Source organism: Vairimorpha ceranae (genome assembly GCF_000988165.1).
Source record: "Vairimorpha ceranae strain PA08 1199 chromosome Unknown NODE_5, whole genome shotgun sequence".
Taxonomy (NCBI): domain Eukaryota; kingdom Fungi; phylum Microsporidia; family Nosematidae; genus Vairimorpha; species Vairimorpha ceranae.
Window position 1 is genome coordinate 76573 of NW_020169300.1, and position 21914 is coordinate 98486.

Below are 21914 nucleotides of genomic sequence, written 5' to 3' on the forward strand. Positions count from 1 at the left end.
TTTTATTTTCTTTTAAAAGAAGGTTTAAATATAAAAATTATATAAGAAATAGCCTTAAATTTGTAAACATACAGATTTTAAAGGCTATTTTTTTGTGCCCTTAAAAATGGGAAATACATCATCAAAAATTCCTTCATTACAAATCTTAAAAATCACTGAAAATAGCATATCGCATAAAAACAACATACTTCCTTTTATGCACACAATTGTTAAAATAAATGATATACCTGTAAGTGATAAAACTGATGCATTAGAAATAGTGAAAATGTGGGAGCAAGAAGATTTAGATTTATTTTTAAGAGATTTAAGGACAAGTACAAATTTTCATCTTGTAATTCCTAAGAAAGTATCTGATGCAAGATTAGGAATGAGTGTAAATTTCACTGATGACATTATTGATTTGTTTACAGTAAAAATTTTACAGGTCATTGAAGGATCTCCTGCACAGCAGTGTGGTTTATTACAACATGATTATATTCTTGGTGTAGAAGGGATACCAATGGAAAATGAGAATAAATTATTGAAATATATTGAGAAGAAAAAGAAAGATGGTATGACTTTACTTGTGTTTAATGAAAAGATGAATTTTATAAGAAAAGTTCACTTTATTGTAAAAAGTGGGTTAAGTTTATATGGATGCAAAATAGGACTAGGTGTATTGTATGCAATTCCGGGAGACAAAAGAAATATTACTGTAGAATTTGATCAAGAAGTTATTAATAGAAAAATAGAAGAATTTAAAAAAGATAATACAAAGGAGATAGAAAGTAGTGAAGAAAATACTAACTATCAAAATTTAGATAAAGTTAATGAAAATTCGAAAGCAGTTAAAATTGAAAACGAACGTGAAGATAATCGTTTTGATGACGATGTAAGCATTAAATCTAGAAGCAATGTAAATAGTGAGAAAATAAATGATGAACAAAGTAAAAATAAAGACGGTGAGGTTGCAGATAAAAGCGAATTGGAGAATGAAATGACAAAAAATATTTATAAAAAGAATAAATCTGCACACAAAGCGATCCAAACAAAGAATAAAGATGAAGAACAATATAAAAAAGATCCTTTGAACGAAACAACAAAATATATGGATAGAGATGAAACAGTTGATAAAAAATCTACGAATGAAACAATGTCGGGTCTGAATGAGACTACACAAGATTTTAATGTTAAAAAAGACCAAAATCAAAATGAAAGAGATAAATTATCACATAAAACTAAAAAAAGTTTTAATGAGAATCAAAGTACATTTAACAAAAGTAAATCAATAAACGATCTTAGAAAAAGCGATATTGAAGATAAAAAAAGTGAAATTACTGAGAAACAAAAGTCTTTAAATAAAAGTGCAAAAATTACAAATGAAGATAAAAAACAAAATTTATTTGACGAAAGTAGATCATTACATAATTCTACAAATGGAAATATTGAAGGTAAAATGAGTGAAATTGCACATAAAGATAATCTTGTTTCTGAAGACGTCAAACAAAATGGTAAAGAAATTAATGAAAAAAATAAATCGGTACGTGAACCTACACAAGATACTGTTAAAGGTAAACAGAGTGAGATTACTGAGAAATATAAATCTGTTAATGAAGATGAAAAAGTCGATGAAGAGAGTAAATCGACATGCGAATCTTTACAGGTGGATGTTAAAGATAAACAGAGTGAAATTATTGAGAGACATGGATCTATACGTGAATTTACAAAAAGCAATGTAGAAGATAAACAGAGTGAAATTATTGAGAAACATGGATCTATACTCGAACCTTTACAAGGAATTTCTGATCATAAAGATGAAAAAATTACTGATGATAATAAATCTGTTAAAGAAGACATGAAAGAGCGAAGTATTAAAGAGATTGGTGACAAAAGTAAATTGGAAGATGACTTGATAAAAAGCAATAACGAAGACAAACAGAATGAAAGTATTAAAAAAAACAAATCTGTACAAGAAAATAGTGACCAAGAAAGTAATGACAAAAGTAAATCTTTACAAGAGAGGGAAGCAGATGTTAATAACAAAAATAAATTGGTAAATGAATCTGCAAAAGACGATATCGAAGGTAAAATGGGAGAATGTGCTTACAAAGATAATTCTGTTTATGAAGATGTCAAACAAAATGTTGAAGAAATCAATGAAAAAAATAAATCTGTACATGAACCTACACAAGATATTGTTAAAGATAAACAGAGTGAGATTATTGAGAAACATGAAGATGTAAAAAAACAAAGTGACAGTGAAAATTACGATAAAGTTAAATCAGAAAATGAATTTATTAAAAGTAACATTGAAGATAAACAGAATGGAATCACTGAGAAACATGAAGATGCAAAAGAACAAAGTGTCGAAGAAGTTAATGAAAAAAGTAGATCTGTACATGAATCTATAAAAACCACTGATGAAGATAACCAAAGGGAACATAATCAGAAATTAGATTCTGTACATAAAGATGTAAAAGAAACTGATGATAAAAGTAAATCAGTAGATAAATCAACAAAAATTAACACTGAAGATAAACAAAATGGAAACATTACAAAAAATAAATCTGTACATGAGGAAATAAAAGAAGAAAGTATCGAAGAAGATAGAGAAAAAAGTAAATCAATTCATGAACAAATACAAGACACTATCGAAGATAAAAACAATGAAATTACGAACATTGGCAGGTCTGTACATGAAAACACGCAAGAAATAAGTGAAGTAAAAGTTAACGACAAAAGTAAATCTAAAGAAGAAAATACAAAGGAGCAAAGTCTCGAGGAAGCAAGAGACAGAAGTAAATCAATACAAAAAAATACACAAGAAATAAGTGAAGTAGAAGTTAACGATAAAAGTGAATCTAAAGAAGAAAACACAAAGGAGCAAAGTCTCAACGAAGCAAGAGACAGAAGTAAATCAATACAAAAGAATACACAAGAAATAAGTGAAGTAAAAGTTAACGACAAAAGTAAATCAATATATGGATCTACAAAAAGAAATATCGAAGATACAAAAAGTGAAATTGTCGACAAAAATAAATTTTTACAAGAGCTGAGTGATGATAAAGTTAATGACATTAATGAATCTTTACACAAAAACACACAAAAACAAAGTGAAGAAGAGATAAAAGGCAAAAGCGAAACAGTTCATGAGTTGACAGAAAGCAATGTCAAAGATCAACAGAGTAAAATTATTGAAAAGAGTAAAATTTTAAACGAACAAAATGATGAAAGAGTGGATGACGAAAATAAATCAATAAATGAATCTATAAAAAGCAATATAGAAGATATACAGAGTGAAATAATTGAAAAAAATAAATCCACATTTAAACCTATACAAGATGTTTCGGATGTCAAAACTGAAAATGTTATTGAAGTAAGTAAATCTGTAGATAAAAATACGCAAAGACAAACCGAGGAAAGGATCACTGAAAAAAGTAAATTAGTAGGTGAACCCGCAAAAAATAATGTAGAGGACGAACAGAATGAATTTATTGAGAAAAATAAATCTGTACACGAAGACATTAAAGAACGAAATGAAGCACGAAATTCAACAGTTAATGAAAAAAGCAAATCTGTGAGTAAAAGCTTGAAAGATTTTAATGAAGATGAACAGAAAGAAGTTTATGACAAAAATGCATCTATAGATGAAATAACAAAAAATTTAAATAAAAGAAATGATCAAAATAAATCTGTACACGAAAACACACAAGTGCAAAGTGACAAAGAAATCACTGACGAAAACAAATCTGTACATGAAAACGTGAATGAACAAAGTATTGGAAAGGCCGGCGGCAAAAGTTATGTAAAACATGAAACGGTGCATAGCATAGAAGAAAATTCACATATGAGAAATTTTCTTGATAAACATACACAAAATTTAAATGAAGATAAGAACAGTAATCTTACCATTAAAAGTACACATCTGAATGAAGCAATAAAATCTGAAATTAAAGATGAACAAGGTGCATCCGTTGATAACGATTTTGTACATGAAACATCTAAAGAATTTATTGAAGGTAAAAGTGAAGAATTTAATGATTACAAAGCAGTTAATGAAACATCCGAAGTTTTAAACGAAACTAGTGACGAGTCAAGTATTGACAACAACACTTTACATGAAACTTTAAAAGACAAGATTGATGATAAAGACAAAATAGAAAAAAATATGTACGGAACTTCTTTACAAGATAACATTGATACAAAGATGAGAAATAACATCAATCAAGATGCAATTGATAAAGAAACTAAAGCCAATGACACTCTTAAAGATTTAAATCTTATAGATTCTGAAATAAGAAAAGGTGTTATATCCGAAGCTTCTTCAAAAAACGTTAATCAAGATCAACCTATAAATAAACTTAATGAAAGTGAAAACAGTAAATTGTTAGAAGATTCTAATTTTAAGAATCAATTAAGTGAAAATAAAAATGAGACTACAATGACAAATAGCAATAATTCTGATATAACAACATCACAAAGAACTGAATTAATAGAATCGGACAAAAAAACAAGCGTAAAGTCAAATTCTTTTAATGCATCTAAAATAATGACAGATGAAAAAAATGTGTCTGATTTTAAGCATAAAGAGACAAATTCAGAAAGGGCGTTATCAGCTGATAATACTGGCAATTTTAAAAATTCTGGCAGATATTCAACAAATGTAAAATTAGAAGATGTTATTACTGATACAACTAAAAGTAATACTAGTCTGTTCCAACAAAGTTTATTAAGCAAAAAAGATAATATTTCAAATGAATCTATCAAAATAGTGGAAGATAAACATTCAGACGTAAAGAGTCTTCTAAACGAACGTAGTTTATTTACAAAGTTTGCAATAAATAAGGAAGAGACACTAATTACATCCTCTGAAAACATTAAAGCATCTGAGGAAGAGAAAGTAAAAGATAAAAATACATTGTTAATACACCCTTCACAAAAATCTTTAGATAAAGGAGATATGACAAAAAATAGTACTTTTTTTAAAACGACTGTAGAAATTAATGATAATGAACATACAGAGAATGCTCTAAGTACTTCTTTGGATATTAATGACAGAAGAAATAATGATTCCGTTACTAAAAATAATCTACAAGAAAAGATAAACACAGCAAATGAAAACTCTTTCAGTACAAAATTATTGAATAATATGACACATAATTTTGATGAAGGTAAAAGTTTAATAAGAGATAAATCTGATAAGATTAATCAAGTAAATTCTTATACAAGCATTAACGATAACAAAAATATAAGCGATTCTGTACAAGAAGAAGATTTTAACAATTTGAATGATGCTGAGGAAAAAATAAATATACAAAATAAGAGTGGTCAAACCACTTTAAGGGAAAATTCAATTTTTAAAAATACAGAAATTTGTAATCAGACATCTAAAATAAATAGTTTGAATAAAATTGCTGATGAAAAATTTCATGGCACGAATGAACCGTTAGAGAATAATATTAGTGATAAAGATAGAAGTAAAACTGAAGTATATGACAGTATTAAAAGAAATACAAAAGTATATCTAGAAGAAACTAGAAAGACAGGTGGCACTACTCACGTTTCAGAAATATTAAACAATGAAGATCTTAAAGAAACAATTGAAATGTCAAATAGTAACGAGGTAAGTAAAAACTTTAATTCTGATGTAAAAAATAATGTTACCGATAGATCTGAAAAAGAACAGGTAAATAAGCATAGTATAATTTATGATAAAGATGAATTACACAATAATATTAATAATCATCTACAGAAGGAATCAAAAAGTGGAACAGATACACATTCAAATTTTATTAATTCAAATATGAGTAATTTTCAGAAGGATTATACTAAACAATCAAAAGAAAGAAGTAAATGTAGCGAAGTCTTTACAAATGATGATTTAGAAAGTAAACTAAGCATGTCAAAAAATCTTGAAAATAATAATAAATTGACACAATACGAGGATAAAGATAACAAATTTAATGAACCAGTCAAAAATACTGAAAAATTAGAAAGTAATAGTATATTAATTTCTAAAACAATCCTGAATAATTTACCTAGTAAATCGTACTTAGAAAATAACGAACGAAGCAAAGATATTTTGGCATCTTCAATAATTAAAGATAGTGAAAAAAGTATTAGTAATACAAATAGCAATTTAGTCACAACAGTAAACAAAGATTCATCAGTCACAAAAAAAAAAGAGTTTAAAGATGATGATGATAAAGACAGAAGCATAAACAATTTTACTGTACAGTCTAGCGAACAAAATGTAAAACAATCTCAGATTACTTCTGAAGATAAAAAAAATCTAAACGAAATGACAATTTCTAGCTTACAGACAATAGAAGATCAAACATTTGTAAATATATTTAGTGAAAATGACAAAGATTCTTTTGTTATGGATTTTAAATCTACAGATAATATTTCTACAAATAATAATAAGTTAACATCTTCAGAAAAATCAGCTAATTCGGTTAATAATTTAGAACAAAATATATTTACAAATGTTACTGAGTCAATGAAGGGCGTTGAAAACACTTCGTTAATTAAATGTACAAGTCAGGAAAATAAAATTGGTGATAATATAAAAACATTATTAAATAATGAAGAACAAGGTAATAATATAAACGAGGATAATGATATAAGCATTGTACAACAGAAATACAATAATTTGGAATCTGTTTCTGAAAATATAACTGAAAACCCAAATACATCTATAAAAGATATAAGTGTAAATGCTGATAAAGGAGGGAATAGTTGTGAAAATTACACCACTAGAGCTGAATACTCTGTTTCAAATACAAAAGATAATATATCTAATTCATTTATTACTGATATTAGTAATGTAAGAATACTTGATAAAAAACAACACGAAGAGGACAAGAAAGTAAATTTAACAATAAATAATACATTTTCTTCGATACTAAAAGACGATAATGAAGATGTTTTAGATTCTTTGGAAATAAAAAATGAGTTAGTACACAAAACATTTGTAGAAAAAAGTCAGAAGAATAACACGTTTAAAGAAAGCGGTAGTAAAATTATAAAAGATAAAGATGAGCATCCAAAGATTAATACATCGATTAAGCAGAATGAGGTCTCTTCTGGAGATAATAATACAAATTTAGAAAGCAATTCTAAGGTAGTAAAAACAGAATTTTTAAATTCTGAAAGTGATTTTTTTGATTACTTGACAGTCATAAATAATGTTGATAAAAGTTTGTCTACAGAAATTAAAAATAATACAAAAAATATGGTGGAATATAACCTCAATCCTTCCGATTATATTTTTGAAGCACAAACAGAGGAAGAGTATAATGATATTTTAAAAATACTAAAAAATACAAATGACGACAAGTCATTTAAAAACGAAAGTCATCATTTAGATGAAAATGATTCACTTTTAGACTTTTTAGGAACACCATGCAATGTTGGAAAGGATAATGTCAATGGGGAGACAAGAATTCATAATCTTTCTGATCAAGATTCTAAAAATAATCATACTGATATAAAAGATGACAAATTAAATACAATGGCTACAGAGGCAGACATTTCCGAACTTAATATGACAGATAAAAGTAATGTAAGAGTTATAAATCATAATTACTCTACTATTCTACAACAAGACACAGATATGGAGAGTGTTACAGAAGATTTAAAGAGTGTGTATAAAACTGCACTTGAACGTTTTTCAGAACTCGAAAAAATTGAAGAACCAACCAGGCCGGGATTTTTAGGAGAAATTATCTCAAAATTTACACCAGAGAATGATTTACCAAATGAAGATGCTTCTGATATTTTAAAACTTTTTAGTGATGAAGACCAAGATTCTGATTTTGATTTAGAGGATTTTAATGCTCATTTGAAATAAATAGTGTTTTTATGTAATTGTTAATATTTTGTAATTATTGATAAAATTTTTTACAAGTTTAAGCATTGTCTCTTCAAATTTTTGTTTTACGTTTGAAAAATGATTGTAAACTTTTGTTGTACGTTTGAGAGATGATTGTAAACTTTTTTTGTACGTTCGACAAATGATTGTAAACTTTTGTTCGTATTTGTTATTTTTTTATTTTAATTCGTTTTACTGTGTTTTTTACTATTACTTTCTATTTTTTACAATACACAACATTCCTAATTTTATACCCTTTTTATGCTAAAGAAATCTTTTAAATGTTCCTATCTAAATATTGATACTAAACTTAATAAAAAAGATTATATAAAAATGGATAAAAAGCAAATACAGGAAGAAAAGAAACATGTACAATTTTTATCAAAGGAAGAAAAAAATGAGATGCATAATATAATTAACAGGGATTTATTAGGAAGCACGTGTGATAAACTTGATTTACAAGAATTTTATATGGGTAAATTTATTTAAAGCTGCCCTACGCCTGATGTAAATATTGTCACTAGGCATAAAATAATAAATACAACAAAAACCATTCCAAGCCATTCTATTAATAAATCATTATCGTTTTTCTTTTTAAGCTTCTTTTTTTTCTTGCTAAATTTCTGTGATAGTTTGTCTTTGTAATCTTTATTTAACACTTTGTAACCCTTCTTTGTGTAATTAAAAGGCTGGCAGAATGTAATGTACTCATTCGTAACAAGTCTAAATGTATAGTATAAATCATAACATCCCGTTTTGGGTAGCTCTACAGCTACTTCTCCTACCTCCACATCGTAGTGTATCATAGGTTTCCATCCTTCTTGATTATCAATATTTGGATTGTAACATAATGCCAATCCGCAAGGGTTAGACGCGTTTATCACTAAATTTACGACTGTTTCGTTGTCACTTAATTCTATGTTTCGTAATACAAGGGGATAAGTATGTGCAGTTAATAAAATTAATATAAAAAATAGTAACATAAGGGTGTAAAAAACAAAGAGTTAAAAGTAGATTTACTGATCAAATAAAAATAATACAGAGATATAAAATCGTATTATATCAAGGTTTATGTATTTTAGGTGTATATAATTTGTTGTATAAACAAACATAAAAACTTTGATTAAGATTAAACAAAAAAATACTAACTTTTATATTAAGATTAAAAACAATGCTAAATTTAATATTTATGACAAGGAAATATTGCCATTTAAGTGAATGTAAATGTAGCAAATTTTTTTTGATTTTTCGTAAAAATTGACTATCGATAATTTAAATTAAAAAATCTGTCTTTTATTTGCATTTATCACAAGTAAATGTAAAATTTTTTTATTAATAAAAATTTTACACTACATTTTGTTTGTTTACATCTTAAAATCAATAACATAAGATTAATTTGCTAATTTACCCTTTAATGATTCCAATATTCTTTTTTACGTTAATTAAAGGTGAAATTACAACAGGATTTGTTATTGAAAATGGCAAACAATTGTTAGAACTTAAATTAGACAAAAAACTTGTGGCAATTCATAAATCTTTTTTACTTGAAAAACAGAAGAATTCTGATGAATTCGTAACCATAAAAAAAATGAATAATCACACTAGATTTATTAGGAATAAAGATGAATATGAAAGTTATAAAGAAGAATTAATTGAAAAAAACGAAAAATTGGCGAATTCTGATAATCTAGATGAAGATAGTGATTCTGATCCCGAGTTTGAAGAAATATATGTTGATATAAATAATATTTCAAAACAAAAAGGTAAAATTTACGGGGTGAGTGTAGAATATTTTGATAAAAAAGACAAAAAAATAAAAGTGTACAGTAGACCTTTTACATACAGTGCTAAAGAAAAACAATGGGTGCTCGGTGATGTGCCTATTGATGACAAGGAATCGTCAAAATGGTGGACGTATGGTGGTATAGCTTTATTATGTGTGTGTGCTATAGGTATTTTTGCATATTTTTTGTCATAAATAAATTTTGTTAATTTTTTAAAAAAGTTATATTAATTTTTAAAAGAATTCATAAAGGCATACAACATTAATATGATTAATTAAACTTTAAAACCTATATTTTATTTATTTTACTATTAAGTGTATTAAACTGAATAGTATAAAAACAAATTGATGTAGTAGAACTGTCAATAGTCACAAATTACATTTAAGTCCGACACAAGTTTACGACGTTATTAAACAGAACTCTAATACAAAACAAAAAAAGCACATTAAATAAACACAAGGCTGGTGATTTATAAATAGCAAAAAAATTAAAATGTAAATAAATTTCAAATTACTTTTAAAAAGTTGGTTTTGTATTAAGTCAAGGTCTAAAATATCTTAAAATATTAAACAAGTTATCGTGTTGTAGTTTACAAAGGTAAAAAAGTGGAAAAAAAATGAATCCCTTAAGATCACATAGTTATTATTTGATGTTAAAAATTTTAACTTTGCATTTAATAATTTAAATTTTATTTACTATTTAAAGAATTATAACACAAAAATAAAGCTAATGTTATTTATAGTGTAAGGATAGTAGGTTAATATTACTTTTAATTTCGAAAGAACTCAAAATTCTGACAGAAATAAAGCTGTATGTAATTTATTTTATTAAAGACTTCTGGAAGCATCTTAATGAAATTAAAAAAAAGAATACAGAAAAATAAAAGCTAATATTAGCATTAAAAAAAAATAAACTGGCCTCTAAATAAATAAAGTAATTTTTTGTGTAAAAAAAATAAATGTAATTTATTCAAATTTTTTTGCATTCTTTTTATCTAAATGTTGCCATCGACAACTTTTAAAATCATAAAAAAAAGGATCTGTATCAATAAAATAGTGTTTTTCATTGTGTCCAACAAATTCCAATGTTATTACATAAATACAGCTTTCAGATTTATCAAAGCCTCCAAGTGGTACAAAAATATTTAAGAAACTTTTATCTTTTTTAAATGTAAGCTTCTTTGGATATTGTAATGTAATTGATGTAGTACCGTCGTACTCAATTCTATCATCCTTAAAATGTCCATATATTTTACGTGTCTTCCACTTAACTAGTTTTCTATAGTCTACTTTAGGTGTTATTTTCAAACAATCTTGATTCTTAAATGTTGTAAAAACAGCGGTAGATGCTTTTAGAATATCAATAAAAAGATAAGCTATCATTGGGGTAAAATAAAAAATAGTTTAAATACTTTTAATTTTATATTAATTAAATTTAACATCAAATTTTTAATTTATTTCTAAATTTTATAAAAATTTTTACAAAAATATATTACGGTTTAATTTTTCACAGGTTAAGATTCTTTTTTATTCCTGTCAATTTACTTATATAAATAAACAATTTTGAAAAGAAATGACAGCACAAAAAAAATGAAAACCCATTTTATTGACACTGACATTTTAATTATTATACTTTGTACTGTATTTGATATGTATATAAAATTTAAAATTTTTACCTTTTTAATTAATGTCATAATTATAAAAAAACATTTAGATTATAAATTAAGTTGAAAATTCGTCAAAAGAAACCCCTTTTATACAAATATCAAAAATTTTTTATTTAGTTTTTCTTTAATTTACTATTTAGATAAAATATTTTTTGATTTTTAAAATAAAATATATTAAATTCGATATTAACTTTAACTTTTACTACAAAATATTTTATTTAAAAAGCATTTGTCAAAAAAACAATTATCAGTGTTTATTGTTTTGATTTCCATCAAAAACTTAATAGATTAGAAAAATGAAAATTTTTCTTATTTAGACTAAAATAAAATTTTTACTTTTCCTGTCAAATTTGTTGACATAATAGAAACTTTTAATTTAATTGCTTATATTAAAAAAAAAAGTTTTTGCCCTTATGTTATTTTTTAATGTTTGTGGAGCCTTCGATAGCGTTTTAAGGACTAAATTTGTAAAGCTATTTGGAAGAGACTATTTTGAGATTGTTAGTCAAAAGAAGATTAAAGAGATAGTAAGCGATAAAATTAAAATGGTTAAGGAATATAAGCTTTATAATAATAGTACAAACAATGATAATGGTATTTTTAAACGTGCGGCGCATACAGTTAAACGAGAGAACATTGTTGAAAACAGACGACGAGTTTGTAATTATTCTATATTCTTTGAAGATCGAAGAATTTATCTTGATGTGACGGATCTTAATAAGGAGAAGGATTTATATTATATTGTGTGGATCGATATAGTTACTGAAGATGGAAAGGCGAAGACAATCGAGATGAGTCCTTTTACTTATAATGTTTCAAAAAAAAAGTGGCTTGATTCAGAGATTGAAGATGTCAGGTACAACTCTGATGCACAGCAGTCCACGGCTGAAGAAACAGATTCTTCTATGACTCAAAACTTTAGTAAAAGTAATATAATATCTTTTAGCTCTTTAACATTTTGTATATATTTACTGACTTATGTTTGTGTTGGTTCTATTTTTTAATAAAAAGCATTGACCTTACTTTTTTGCTATATTTTTATGAATATTTGTGGGAATTATCTTAATTTTTTGCTTAAAATGACACGGGATTAAATAAGTTTTAAACAACGTTAAACTTAGAATTAATTAACGCACATTCATGATGCATCTACAATAATAAGCTGTCTGATATATAAATTTTGATAAGTTTCGTTTTTCTTATTGTTTTTAAAGAAAAGTTAAATTTACTGATTTAAGTTTAAAAACCCCCCGTATAACTATACATTTCCTAAAAATAAAGCTAGCTATAACTGTAATATTATGATTAACTACCATATGCATCAATCTGAGATTAATTAGATAAGCCATATTTTTAAGTGGTATTTAGTCAAAAATAGATAAAAATTATTTGATTAATTGCTTTCACTGTCACGCGGCTAATGATTCTTATATTATGACACATATTATAGACCTTGCTTATGCAAATAAAATGTTTAAAACTATAAAAAGAAAAATTATACTGCTAAAACATGAAGCTAAAATTATGAAAAAAAGCAAAAAAGCCCTATAATCAAATCCTTTAGTTCAGAAAATTATTTTGATGTAAAGGGTCAGATCAAAAAGAAATAGTACAGTAAGCATTATTAAGATGTAACTAGCCATTGGCTGCATTTCTTCGAGAATACTCCAATAACATTTAAATTATAGAATATTATTCATCAATTCTTATTTTCAATTTATGATGTTTGCAGCTTAACACTCTATATAGAATTAAAAAAAAATTAATATACCGATGTGTCATTTGTTAATAACAAATATTTTTGTACATCTTTTAAGCTAACAACGTAAATTAGTAGATAAAAATAGTTTATATAATTATTAACAGTAACACATGTTAGTATTATTTTTTTCAAAATTTTAAATCAAAGATCGCATTAAATTACTTACACATAGAGCGCAAGGTAAAAGTTTTTACCTGTGTACGTAATAATGCAATAATATGAAAATGTGTAAAATAAAATTTCTTTTATCTATAATACTACGCTGTAAATGTTATTAACTTAATTATCATTCTTTTTGCAATAGTTATTTATAAAGTTAATTAACTTTAACACAAACAATAAATAAAGTTTTTTATTCTATTTCTGTTAAATTACAATTTTATAATTTTACCCATGAATAGATTTAAACCACTAACAATAATATTTTCTGAGGTAGACATAAAAAACCTTTCTAAAGTTCATATCTCACTACTAATTTTACTAAGAAGTGAAATAAATATGAATGATTATCTTAAAGTGTACTTATCTACTACTGATAATGTACTTATTGAACTTAATTCACATATAGATATTCCTATTGAATTGGAACAATTTATTGAAATGATAGACTATTTATTGAATAAGTTAAAGATAAAGAACGAAAAAGGCGTTGTTTTGGCATCTATTATAAAAAACAAGTTAAACGACTATTTACCTCCTAATACTTGCAAATTACGTTTAGACGTTAAAGGTAAAAAATTTGTTAAAGAAGAAAATATTGACTCTTACACTTTATACATAAATTTAAGCGAAGATAAAAACGAGGACGTAGATTCTGTGCGACTTAGCGACTGGAAAATGGATACTATAGGTGTATGTATCTGTATTACTAACATTTTTAAAAATTAAAAAATTTATATCAACAGTCTATTTATTTTTTAAATGAAAATATATGATTAGGATTTCTTAGGTCATTTTGACATTCATTACTTTCTATATTTTCGTATAAAGATGCTAAATTTCCATCAAAGACTGATGTAACATTTGATTTGCTTACCATTTCTGTGACACCAATATTTTCTAAAAAATTCTGCTGTACTATATAATCGTCAGTATTGCTTCTATTAATATTTCTATTTGCCAATCTTTTTGTTCTATATCCACTTTTACAAACGTAAAACTCATAATTAATTTTCCAATATGAGCCTTTGCCTGGATTGCCCAACCCTCTTGGTACCTTGTAAAATGCTTTATTAAGGCTTAAATTGTGTCTTATAGAATTTTGCCAGCCCGTTTTATTCATTTCAAAATATGGATAGCGATTTGATATGTATGAATATATTTCTTTAAGTGTAAGCATTCCTCCTTCAGCGGATTCTAAAGCTTCTGCTATAAGTTCTGCGTAACTAATATTTGGTTTTCTTTGCGTGTATTGTGGGCGCATAAATGGTTTAGACGTGTTTCTAGCTGTGGAATAAATATCTGGGAAATTTGTGTCAGTACTATCCCCTTCATCCTTAAAATACATGTAAACAAAGAAATAATATTTTTAAGCTAGATGTTTGATGTAAACATACTTTGTTTGTTTAAACAAACAAACTTTATATTCTAAATAATAAAATAAAAAAAAATTGCATAAAATATAGATAATAATTAATACTTTAATTAAAAGCATTTTCTGTTGACAATAGGTGGTCCATATTCTTGATAATCTTGTTTAGATACCCACATTTCTTGGAATGTTGAAAGTGAAGCAACAATTGATCCACCAATCCATACACTGTATTTTCTTTCAGCAGGTGTTACAACATTAATTTTAACTGAGCTTGGTGCCAAGTTTCTGATTTCCCTATCTAATCTAACATTAATACCTGGGAACAAAGTTGTTCCTCCACTTAACACAATATTAGCATATAAATCTTTTCTAATATCCACATCACAGGCTTTGATAGAATCAAAGATAGTAGCATGAATACTTGTTAATTCTAAACCTCTTAAGTGTGGTTTAAACAATAATTCTGGTGCTCTAAACCTTTCATTTCCAATAGAAATAATTTGCCCATCAGGCATTTCGTAATTTTTAGTAATACTAGAAAGAAGGCTATTATTCTTAACATCCTCTTCATAATCAGCAGACACATAACATAATTTTTCTTTAATATCTCTTACAATTTCTTTTTCAGCAGTAGTACTAAAGCTATTTCCACTCTCTGTTAAAATAACTTGTAAGTACTCAGTCAAATCTCTACCAGCCAAATTAAGCCTTCTTATTGCCATAGGTAATGAATATCCTTCATAAATTGGAACCACATGGGAGACACCATCACCAGAGTCAAATACAATACCGGTAGTTCTTCCACTAGCGTAAAGAGATAAAACAGCTTGAATAGAAATATAGAAATGAGGGGCATTAAAAGTTTCAAACATAACCTGAGCCATTTTTTCTTTATTAGCAGTAGGATTTAATGGTGCCTCAGTCAATAAAATTGGGTGTTCCTCTGGTGAAACCCTTAATTCATTATAAAAAGTGTGATGCCAGATCTTTTCCATATCACCCCAGTTTGTAACAATACCATGACTAATAGGATATTGAAGTTCTAGTACTCCTCTTTTAGATTGTGCCTCATCTCCTACATAAGCATCTTTTTGACCCATACCTACCATTACACCCTTGTGTCTTGGTACACCAACAATACTTGGAAATACGGCTCTAGGAGCATCATCCCCAGCAAATCCTGCTTTTACGATACCTGAACCATTGTCAACAACAAGAGCTTGAGTAATTTTTTCCATATTGGGGGGTAAAAAAAAATTCTTTTTTATTCATAAATTTAAAACAATTAAAAAATGAGAGGGAAAATATAAAAACAATATTTAATTAAAAAATATTTTCTTTTTCTTTATTATAAATGTTTTTAAAGTTAAATTATAAATTTATGATTTTACATGTATTTATAATTTATTTTTTAAATATTAAACTTCCATGTCAAAAGACTTACCACTTACACATATAAAGATAACTATAAATTTATAACAAAGATAGAAAGAGATATTAAATATTTATACTATATCTAGAGCCATTTATAGCTACAAATATCAAAGTAAATTCTTTTCACAGTTCATTAATGATTGAAAGATTTCTTCTTAATATTAAGTTGATAACTGACTAGTATATGCTGGTAACATTTAAGAATGTATTCAAATTTAAATTTATAATTTTTGTTAATTGATAATTTTAATTGTATTTTATCTAGAATATTGAATTAAAAATTAAAATAAAGAGCATTTTTACATCTAACTAGTGAATAGTGTTATATCTTAAGATGTATAATGTTAGATAATTAACAAGCATAGACTATATGATCTTAAATTATAATTATATTTATAATAGTAGAAATTAAAGCGTTACAATATATTAAGAGACAAATACATGCACTATAAAAATATTCTACATCAGTTTTGTAAAATATAATAATTGTTGAGATAACAAGGCATATTCTATTAACATATGTTTAAATTTTTGTTTAAAAGTTTATTGAAATAACATTTGAATAGTAAAAATAGAGGTAAAGACGCAACAACATAAAGTAAATAAATAGTTTTTTTTTAATAACCTGACACAAATGTAACAAAGAGTTTACTGGCAGTGTTTATTATTTCTTTTATATTAATATAATATACAAACATTTTTTTTGCTTTGTTTTGTTTATATATAATCATACAAACATAGTTAAATTTAAATAAATTTTAGATAATAAACAAATAAATGAAATTTATCTTATGTTTAAGTTTAATTTACTGTTCTTCACCGCTTCAAACACCAATTTTTAAAAAGAAAAATAACAAATTCACAGCAGAATTACCTTTTTCGAGAGGTGTAGATGTAAAAAGCTATGAGATTATGGTAGGAAGCTTATCTGCAAAAGAAACAGATTTTACTACGTTGGATAAGAAAAGAGATCAGCACGGGATACGTGAAAGTATTAAAGTACGATTAGATGCTATAAAAAATAAAGATGATTCCCATTTATATGCTATAAGTGTAGAAGAGTTAATAGGTAAAAAAAGTAAGAAGTGGTATTCAGAAACATTTAGATTTGATTCTAGAAAGAAGCAGTGGGTATTATCGCGTACATATGAAGAAGATCCTTGGTATATTAAACATAAAATGTATGTTATAGGTGCATCAAGTGTATGTGCTGTAGGATTAGTAGGATTTATACTTGCTAGCTATCTTAAAAAAAAGAATGAAGAGAGTGATTTGTAAATAAAATTTAGAACTAATTTTTTTTATTTAAAAAATTTTAAAGTTATATCAATTTTAAAAATAATATTATTGCTAGTCTTATATACAAAACTTTATTAAGTTATTTGAAAAAAATGTACATTTCTATAAATAAGAATGAATTATTTGTGTGATAAAATTAAGTGCACAATAGTAATTTAACTTGCTTATAGACTTTAAATTATAATTTAATTTGCCAAAAATTGTTAGAATTATTTAAGCTTATCTTTAGTGTAATATTTCTTTTTTTAAAAATTTACATATGAAAAAGGTTTTTTAAATGTTTTTATATTTTGGTTTAAAAATATTTAGCACTTTTTTGTAAAAAACCTTGAATTGGTGTAATTTCAATACAATTAAAAAATGTAAATAATACAAATACATATTTCAACTATTAAATATATAGTACATTCATATATTGCATAGCTGATGATATTTGACAATAAATACAAATTTTATTGGTTCACATAATGACGCACTTTATAATGTGTTTTATATAAGTTAAATTAATTTTCTATGAACTTTAATATAAATATTTATTCATAACAAAGATAAAATATTTTTTAAACAAAACGTTTCATCTTCTAACACCTTTTAAATAATCAAAAAATGTAAACTTACTTCAAATGTATTTGTTTCTAAAAATTATATTACTATTCTACAGCAGAGTATATACATTTACAGGCACCAATTTACAGTTCAATAATAGCATGTTAAACGCACTTTGTTCAGATAATCAGCCTAAAGACCCTATTAATTGTCAGCCAAATTTTAATACACAGATTGAAAATCCTAATATATTTCCAATGCCCTCCAATAGGCCCATAATACACCAAGAAAACTGTGAACCCAACCTTATTAATCCACCAACTATGCCTATTTTATCGCCAGGTATTAATACGGCATCTATCTGTAATCCCCATGTCGCTTCTAATATTGCTCATCCCTCAGTATCGACGAATATATTACAACCACCACTGATACCTAACCATTCATATCCTATAATTCCTCCAATTCCTCTACCCTCAACATATCCATCTATATCTTCTACAGTACCATATTCATCTATATCTTCTCCTACGCCTTATAAATCTAGTAATTTCATGTATCCATCAGTACCTAATACACATTTAAGCACTGCACCATCGTTTATACAAAACCAAACACCTCGAGTTCATTCAGAAATAACGTTATCGAATATTCCACTAGAAAATATTATAAACAATGGTATACCTACAGGACAGAGACTCTCAACTGTACTTAACGAAAATCCTATAGCAAAAACACAATTAATAAACTTCTTAGAATATAATGGTGTACCACCACCATGGGATCAACTTTTAGATTTCGAAACAACCCAACACCACCAACTTCCCGATCCAGACAATTTATTCAGGAAGATTCGTAAACAGCTTCTAACATTTGATAATGTTAGAACGTGTATAGTCGAAGCACTTGTAGTTATTGAAAAGTATATCAACAGAGGTAAGGCGTATTTGGCAGAAGATCTAAAAGATCTTTGCCGTGATAAAACGCTTCTAAAAAATATTTTGAAAAGATTACGTACCAAACCGGCTTATGAATTTAGAAGTGAACTGTTTAAAAGATATGCTGATATAAAATGTAAGAGTCTTGCTACACAGAAATCCTTCCGTAAATTGCGAGATTGGCTATTAAAAATTAAGAGGCGGTTTGCCACGTTATAATGTACAAAAATTAATTAAATTAAAAATTGTTTACAAAAATTTTGTATCTACAGTATACAATTTTTATTATATTTAAATTCTCTAAAAAATTGAGAATTCTTAATAAAATTAGTATTGTATTACATTATAGAAATATTTTAATGCCAGCTTTGTTTTTAATTACACAAAATTCATATATTTAATCAAACATTAATTGCTGTGTATAAATTTTTAACATAAAATTTATTTAAGATATTAATTCTTAATTTTTAGTTGCACAGTTCTGTCTTCAATATCTTTCCTTTTAACATTTATACCCACTCTTTTTCTACTTCTATAAATTTTCGCAACATAAATACTGACTCTTTTAACATCTAAATACTATTTAAAATTTTTACCCTGTTGTATGACAAAAAAAGAATACGAATTTATTAAAGATCAATCTTCTAATAAATATTCTCCTATTGCAGAAAGTTATGCTAAGCTTATTAGAAACATAAGGGAATTAAAATCTACAAGAGATTCTATTATTAATAGACATTTTTATGAACTGTATCATTATAATATTGACGAATTGGAAGATAGAGATGTAAGAATTAAAAGATTGATAGGCAAGTCTACTTCGTATCCTAACTCTTTTTTAGCTAGCAGTCTGGGATTTAACAGAACTACATGGGTGAAAAAATATGAGGAAATTTTAGGAAAATTTGATCTTGGAAAGAAGCCTAAGTATCTTACAATGAGAAATATGATGTTATTTGAGAAGCTTAAACTTCTTGTGATCAAATATTTTAACTCTAAAAAAAAAGATAAAAAATTAATGTTTTGAATGTAAATTATTACAAAAAATATTTTACAGTGTTTCAAGTGATTATAACACAAGTAGCTATAAATTTTTGTATAAGTTATCTTAGTATTTTAATATTATTCTTGTAAAATTTTTTCATTGTTTATTTTTGAAAATCTTACTGAGCAGAAAGTACACCCTTGTTTTTGTAATGAATAAGAAAAAAGACTTACTGTATCAAGAAATAACAGAAACATGCTCTAACAGTATTAAAGATAGTAATAAAAAAATATATCTAGAAAAAATTTTAAAATATCTTACGGATTCCGCTTCCCCATTATACATATGGGAACAAAATGGGATTCCTATACTTATTTTACAGGAACTAATAGAACCTTATACAAGTTTACAATCATTTACTAAAGAAATATCTGATAATCTCAGTACTGTACTACAAATATTGTATTATCTCGTACAAAATAATGAAATAAAAAAAGCCGTTGTGGATGCAAGATTCCATTTTTACTTATTTCGATATGTGACAATTTACGATATAGCAATCGTATACGAAACGCCACGAATTTGGGTGTTAAAAACATTTCGCGAGCTCGTTACTGACCAGTACGTACAGTCACAAGTGAAAAATACGGAAATGGTACCAATTTTACTAAAAAATATTGATTTGGGATCTAATGATGTAAAATTATTAAGTATGGAAACCTTTTACAACTTAATTAGTGGTGATGAAGGATTGAAATTTGTAACACAAACATTTGACAGATTTAGTGCTATTAACCAAGTTTTTAATTCTATAAGTAGAACTGTATGTAAAAGCAAGACTTATTCTATCATCAAGTTAATATTACAGGTGTACATAAGATTATGTAGTAAACCACATATAAAACAGGCAGTTGCCAATAAACTTCCGGAAAATGTTATAAGTGAAGAAATGAAATGTATTGTAGAAGATAATAAAGAGTGTAAAGAATTGTATGAGAAACTAGTGTCATTGATAAATAAAAATTAATAAATTTAATTGATGTATAGAAGTAATATGAAATTTAAATGCAAATTTTTTAATATTAAAATTTTTATTTTTTAAAAACGACATTTTAGTACAAACATATTTAAAATAAAATTTTATTTGTATGTAACATTGTAAGATTACTATAAAACTAAGTGTATAATATAAATCACATTTAAATATATTTTTTTTATTTTTTACCGTTAAAATGAATTTTGAAATTTCGAAATATACGAAAGAAGCAGACGAGGAAGAAAAAAGAATACGAAAAAAATATGCCGCATCTCGTAATATTTTGAATATATACACTTTAGAGCAGTTATCTAAGGTTAGTAATGTTGACTTATATTTAATGATGGATCTAGATGAATATCGTACAAAAGAAATACCTGTACATGTATTAGCTTATGTTACTAAAATAAAAAAAAGACAGTATCATCCAGACATTTCAAAAGGAGCACGAGAGGCATTTTTACTTGTAGATGTAGCTAATAAAATTTTAGGAGACAAGAGATTACGATCGATTTACGACTCGTCTTATTTCCACGTAAACATCCCAGAAGATAGAATATACCAACATGAAGAGTTTAGAGATGTGTTTGGTAAAATATTTAGTGAATACGCACGATTTACGACTGGTGCGCCGACATTAGACGATGATGCAACTAAATTTTACGATTTTTGGAAAAATTACAAATCTACACGAATTTACATACCGATAGACGAGTATATAAATCTCAGTGCAGAAGATAGACTTAATTATACACGACAAAATGCAGATAAACTTGCTAAATTAAAAAATGAAGATATAAAAAAACTGAAAGAAATACTGGCTATTTGTTATAAAAGAGATCCGAGAATTAAATCTATAAGTGACCAATTGAGAGATCTGAAATTAGAAAAAGAAAATGAATGGTCTCCTGTAGAGGTCAGTACACTTAAAAGATTAATAAGTTTATTTGGGAAAACGAAAAAAAATAAATGGGAAATTATAACTGATAAATTAGTAAATAGTACTAAAATAAAGAGAAGCGTAAAAGATGTTATAAAAAAAAGTGAAGAACTGAACAAAAAATAAAGAATTTAA

The 21914-nt window shown here is 26.1% G+C and overlaps 14 protein-coding genes across 14 annotated transcripts; 10 read left to right on the forward strand and 4 right to left on the reverse strand.

Annotated features, from left to right (window-relative positions):
• Positions 1-106: 106 nt before the first annotated feature.
• On the forward strand, positions 107-7834 carry AAJ76_500076679 (peripheral golgi membrane protein; the record flags this gene model as incomplete). The annotated part of the gene is made up of 1 exon (XM_024475885.1): positions 107-7834. One exon carries the CDS (start codon positions 107-109, stop codon positions 7832-7834), a length of 7728 nt encoding a protein of 2575 aa, XP_024331994.1.
• Positions 7835-8116: 282 nt separating this feature from the next.
• AAJ76_500084689 (hypothetical protein) lies at positions 8117-8344 on the forward strand (the record flags this gene model as incomplete). The annotated part of the gene is made up of 1 exon (XM_024475886.1): positions 8117-8344. One exon carries the CDS (start codon positions 8117-8119, stop codon positions 8342-8344), a length of 228 nt encoding a protein of 75 aa, XP_024331995.1.
• Positions 8341-8838, reverse strand: AAJ76_500085410 (hypothetical protein; the record flags this gene model as incomplete). Its single annotated transcript, XM_024475888.1, has 1 exon — positions 8341-8838. One exon carries the CDS (start codon positions 8836-8838, stop codon positions 8341-8343), a length of 498 nt encoding a protein of 165 aa, XP_024331996.1.
• Positions 8839-9269: 431 nt separating this feature from the next.
• AAJ76_500085842 (hypothetical protein) lies at positions 9270-9833 on the forward strand (the record flags this gene model as incomplete). Its single annotated transcript, XM_024475889.1, has 1 exon — positions 9270-9833. One exon carries the CDS (start codon positions 9270-9272, stop codon positions 9831-9833), a length of 564 nt encoding a protein of 187 aa, XP_024331997.1.
• A 771-nt stretch (positions 9834-10604) lies between these two features.
• On the reverse strand, positions 10605-11021 carry AAJ76_500087593 (hypothetical protein; the record flags this gene model as incomplete). Its single annotated transcript, XM_024475890.1, has 1 exon — positions 10605-11021. One exon carries the CDS (start codon positions 11019-11021, stop codon positions 10605-10607), a length of 417 nt encoding a protein of 138 aa, XP_024331998.1.
• Positions 11022-11718: 697 nt separating this feature from the next.
• On the forward strand, positions 11719-12309 carry AAJ76_500088291 (hypothetical protein; the record flags this gene model as incomplete). The annotated part of the gene is made up of 1 exon (XM_024475891.1): positions 11719-12309. One exon carries the CDS (start codon positions 11719-11721, stop codon positions 12307-12309), a length of 591 nt encoding a protein of 196 aa, XP_024331999.1.
• A 1151-nt stretch (positions 12310-13460) lies between these two features.
• Positions 13461-13955, forward strand: AAJ76_500090033 (nucleolar essential protein 1; the record flags this gene model as incomplete). The annotated part of the gene is made up of 1 exon (XM_024475892.1): positions 13461-13955. One exon carries the CDS (start codon positions 13461-13463, stop codon positions 13953-13955), a length of 495 nt encoding a protein of 164 aa, XP_024332000.1.
• A 22-nt stretch (positions 13956-13977) lies between these two features.
• On the reverse strand, positions 13978-14574 carry AAJ76_500091146 (forkhead hnf3 transcription factor; the record flags this gene model as incomplete). Its single annotated transcript, XM_024475893.1, has 1 exon — positions 13978-14574. One exon carries the CDS (start codon positions 14572-14574, stop codon positions 13978-13980), a length of 597 nt encoding a protein of 198 aa, XP_024332001.1.
• A 137-nt stretch (positions 14575-14711) lies between these two features.
• On the reverse strand, positions 14712-15839 carry AAJ76_500092411 (hypothetical protein; the record flags this gene model as incomplete). Its single annotated transcript, XM_024475894.1, has 1 exon — positions 14712-15839. The coding sequence occupies one exon, from the start codon at positions 15837-15839 to the stop codon at positions 14712-14714; it is 1128 nt and encodes a 375-aa protein (XP_024332002.1).
• A 973-nt stretch (positions 15840-16812) lies between these two features.
• AAJ76_500093385 (hypothetical protein) lies at positions 16813-17313 on the forward strand (the record flags this gene model as incomplete). The annotated part of the gene is made up of 1 exon (XM_024475895.1): positions 16813-17313. The coding sequence occupies one exon, from the start codon at positions 16813-16815 to the stop codon at positions 17311-17313; it is 501 nt and encodes a 166-aa protein (XP_024332003.1).
• A 728-nt stretch (positions 17314-18041) lies between these two features.
• Positions 18042-19037, forward strand: AAJ76_500094614 (hypothetical protein; the record flags this gene model as incomplete). The annotated part of the gene is made up of 1 exon (XM_024475896.1): positions 18042-19037. The coding sequence occupies one exon, from the start codon at positions 18042-18044 to the stop codon at positions 19035-19037; it is 996 nt and encodes a 331-aa protein (XP_024332004.1).
• Positions 19038-19422: 385 nt separating this feature from the next.
• Positions 19423-19845, forward strand: AAJ76_500095995 (hypothetical protein; the record flags this gene model as incomplete). The annotated part of the gene is made up of 1 exon (XM_024475897.1): positions 19423-19845. The coding sequence occupies one exon, from the start codon at positions 19423-19425 to the stop codon at positions 19843-19845; it is 423 nt and encodes a 140-aa protein (XP_024332005.1).
• Positions 19846-20014: 169 nt separating this feature from the next.
• Positions 20015-20830, forward strand: AAJ76_500096587 (cell differentiation protein rcd1; the record flags this gene model as incomplete). The annotated part of the gene is made up of 1 exon (XM_024475898.1): positions 20015-20830. One exon carries the CDS (start codon positions 20015-20017, stop codon positions 20828-20830), a length of 816 nt encoding a protein of 271 aa, XP_024332006.1.
• Positions 20831-21035: 205 nt separating this feature from the next.
• AAJ76_500097608 (ribosome-associated chaperone zuotin) lies at positions 21036-21905 on the forward strand (the record flags this gene model as incomplete). The annotated part of the gene is made up of 1 exon (XM_024475899.1): positions 21036-21905. The coding sequence occupies one exon, from the start codon at positions 21036-21038 to the stop codon at positions 21903-21905; it is 870 nt and encodes a 289-aa protein (XP_024332007.1).
• Between the last annotated feature and the right edge of the window lie 9 nt (positions 21906-21914).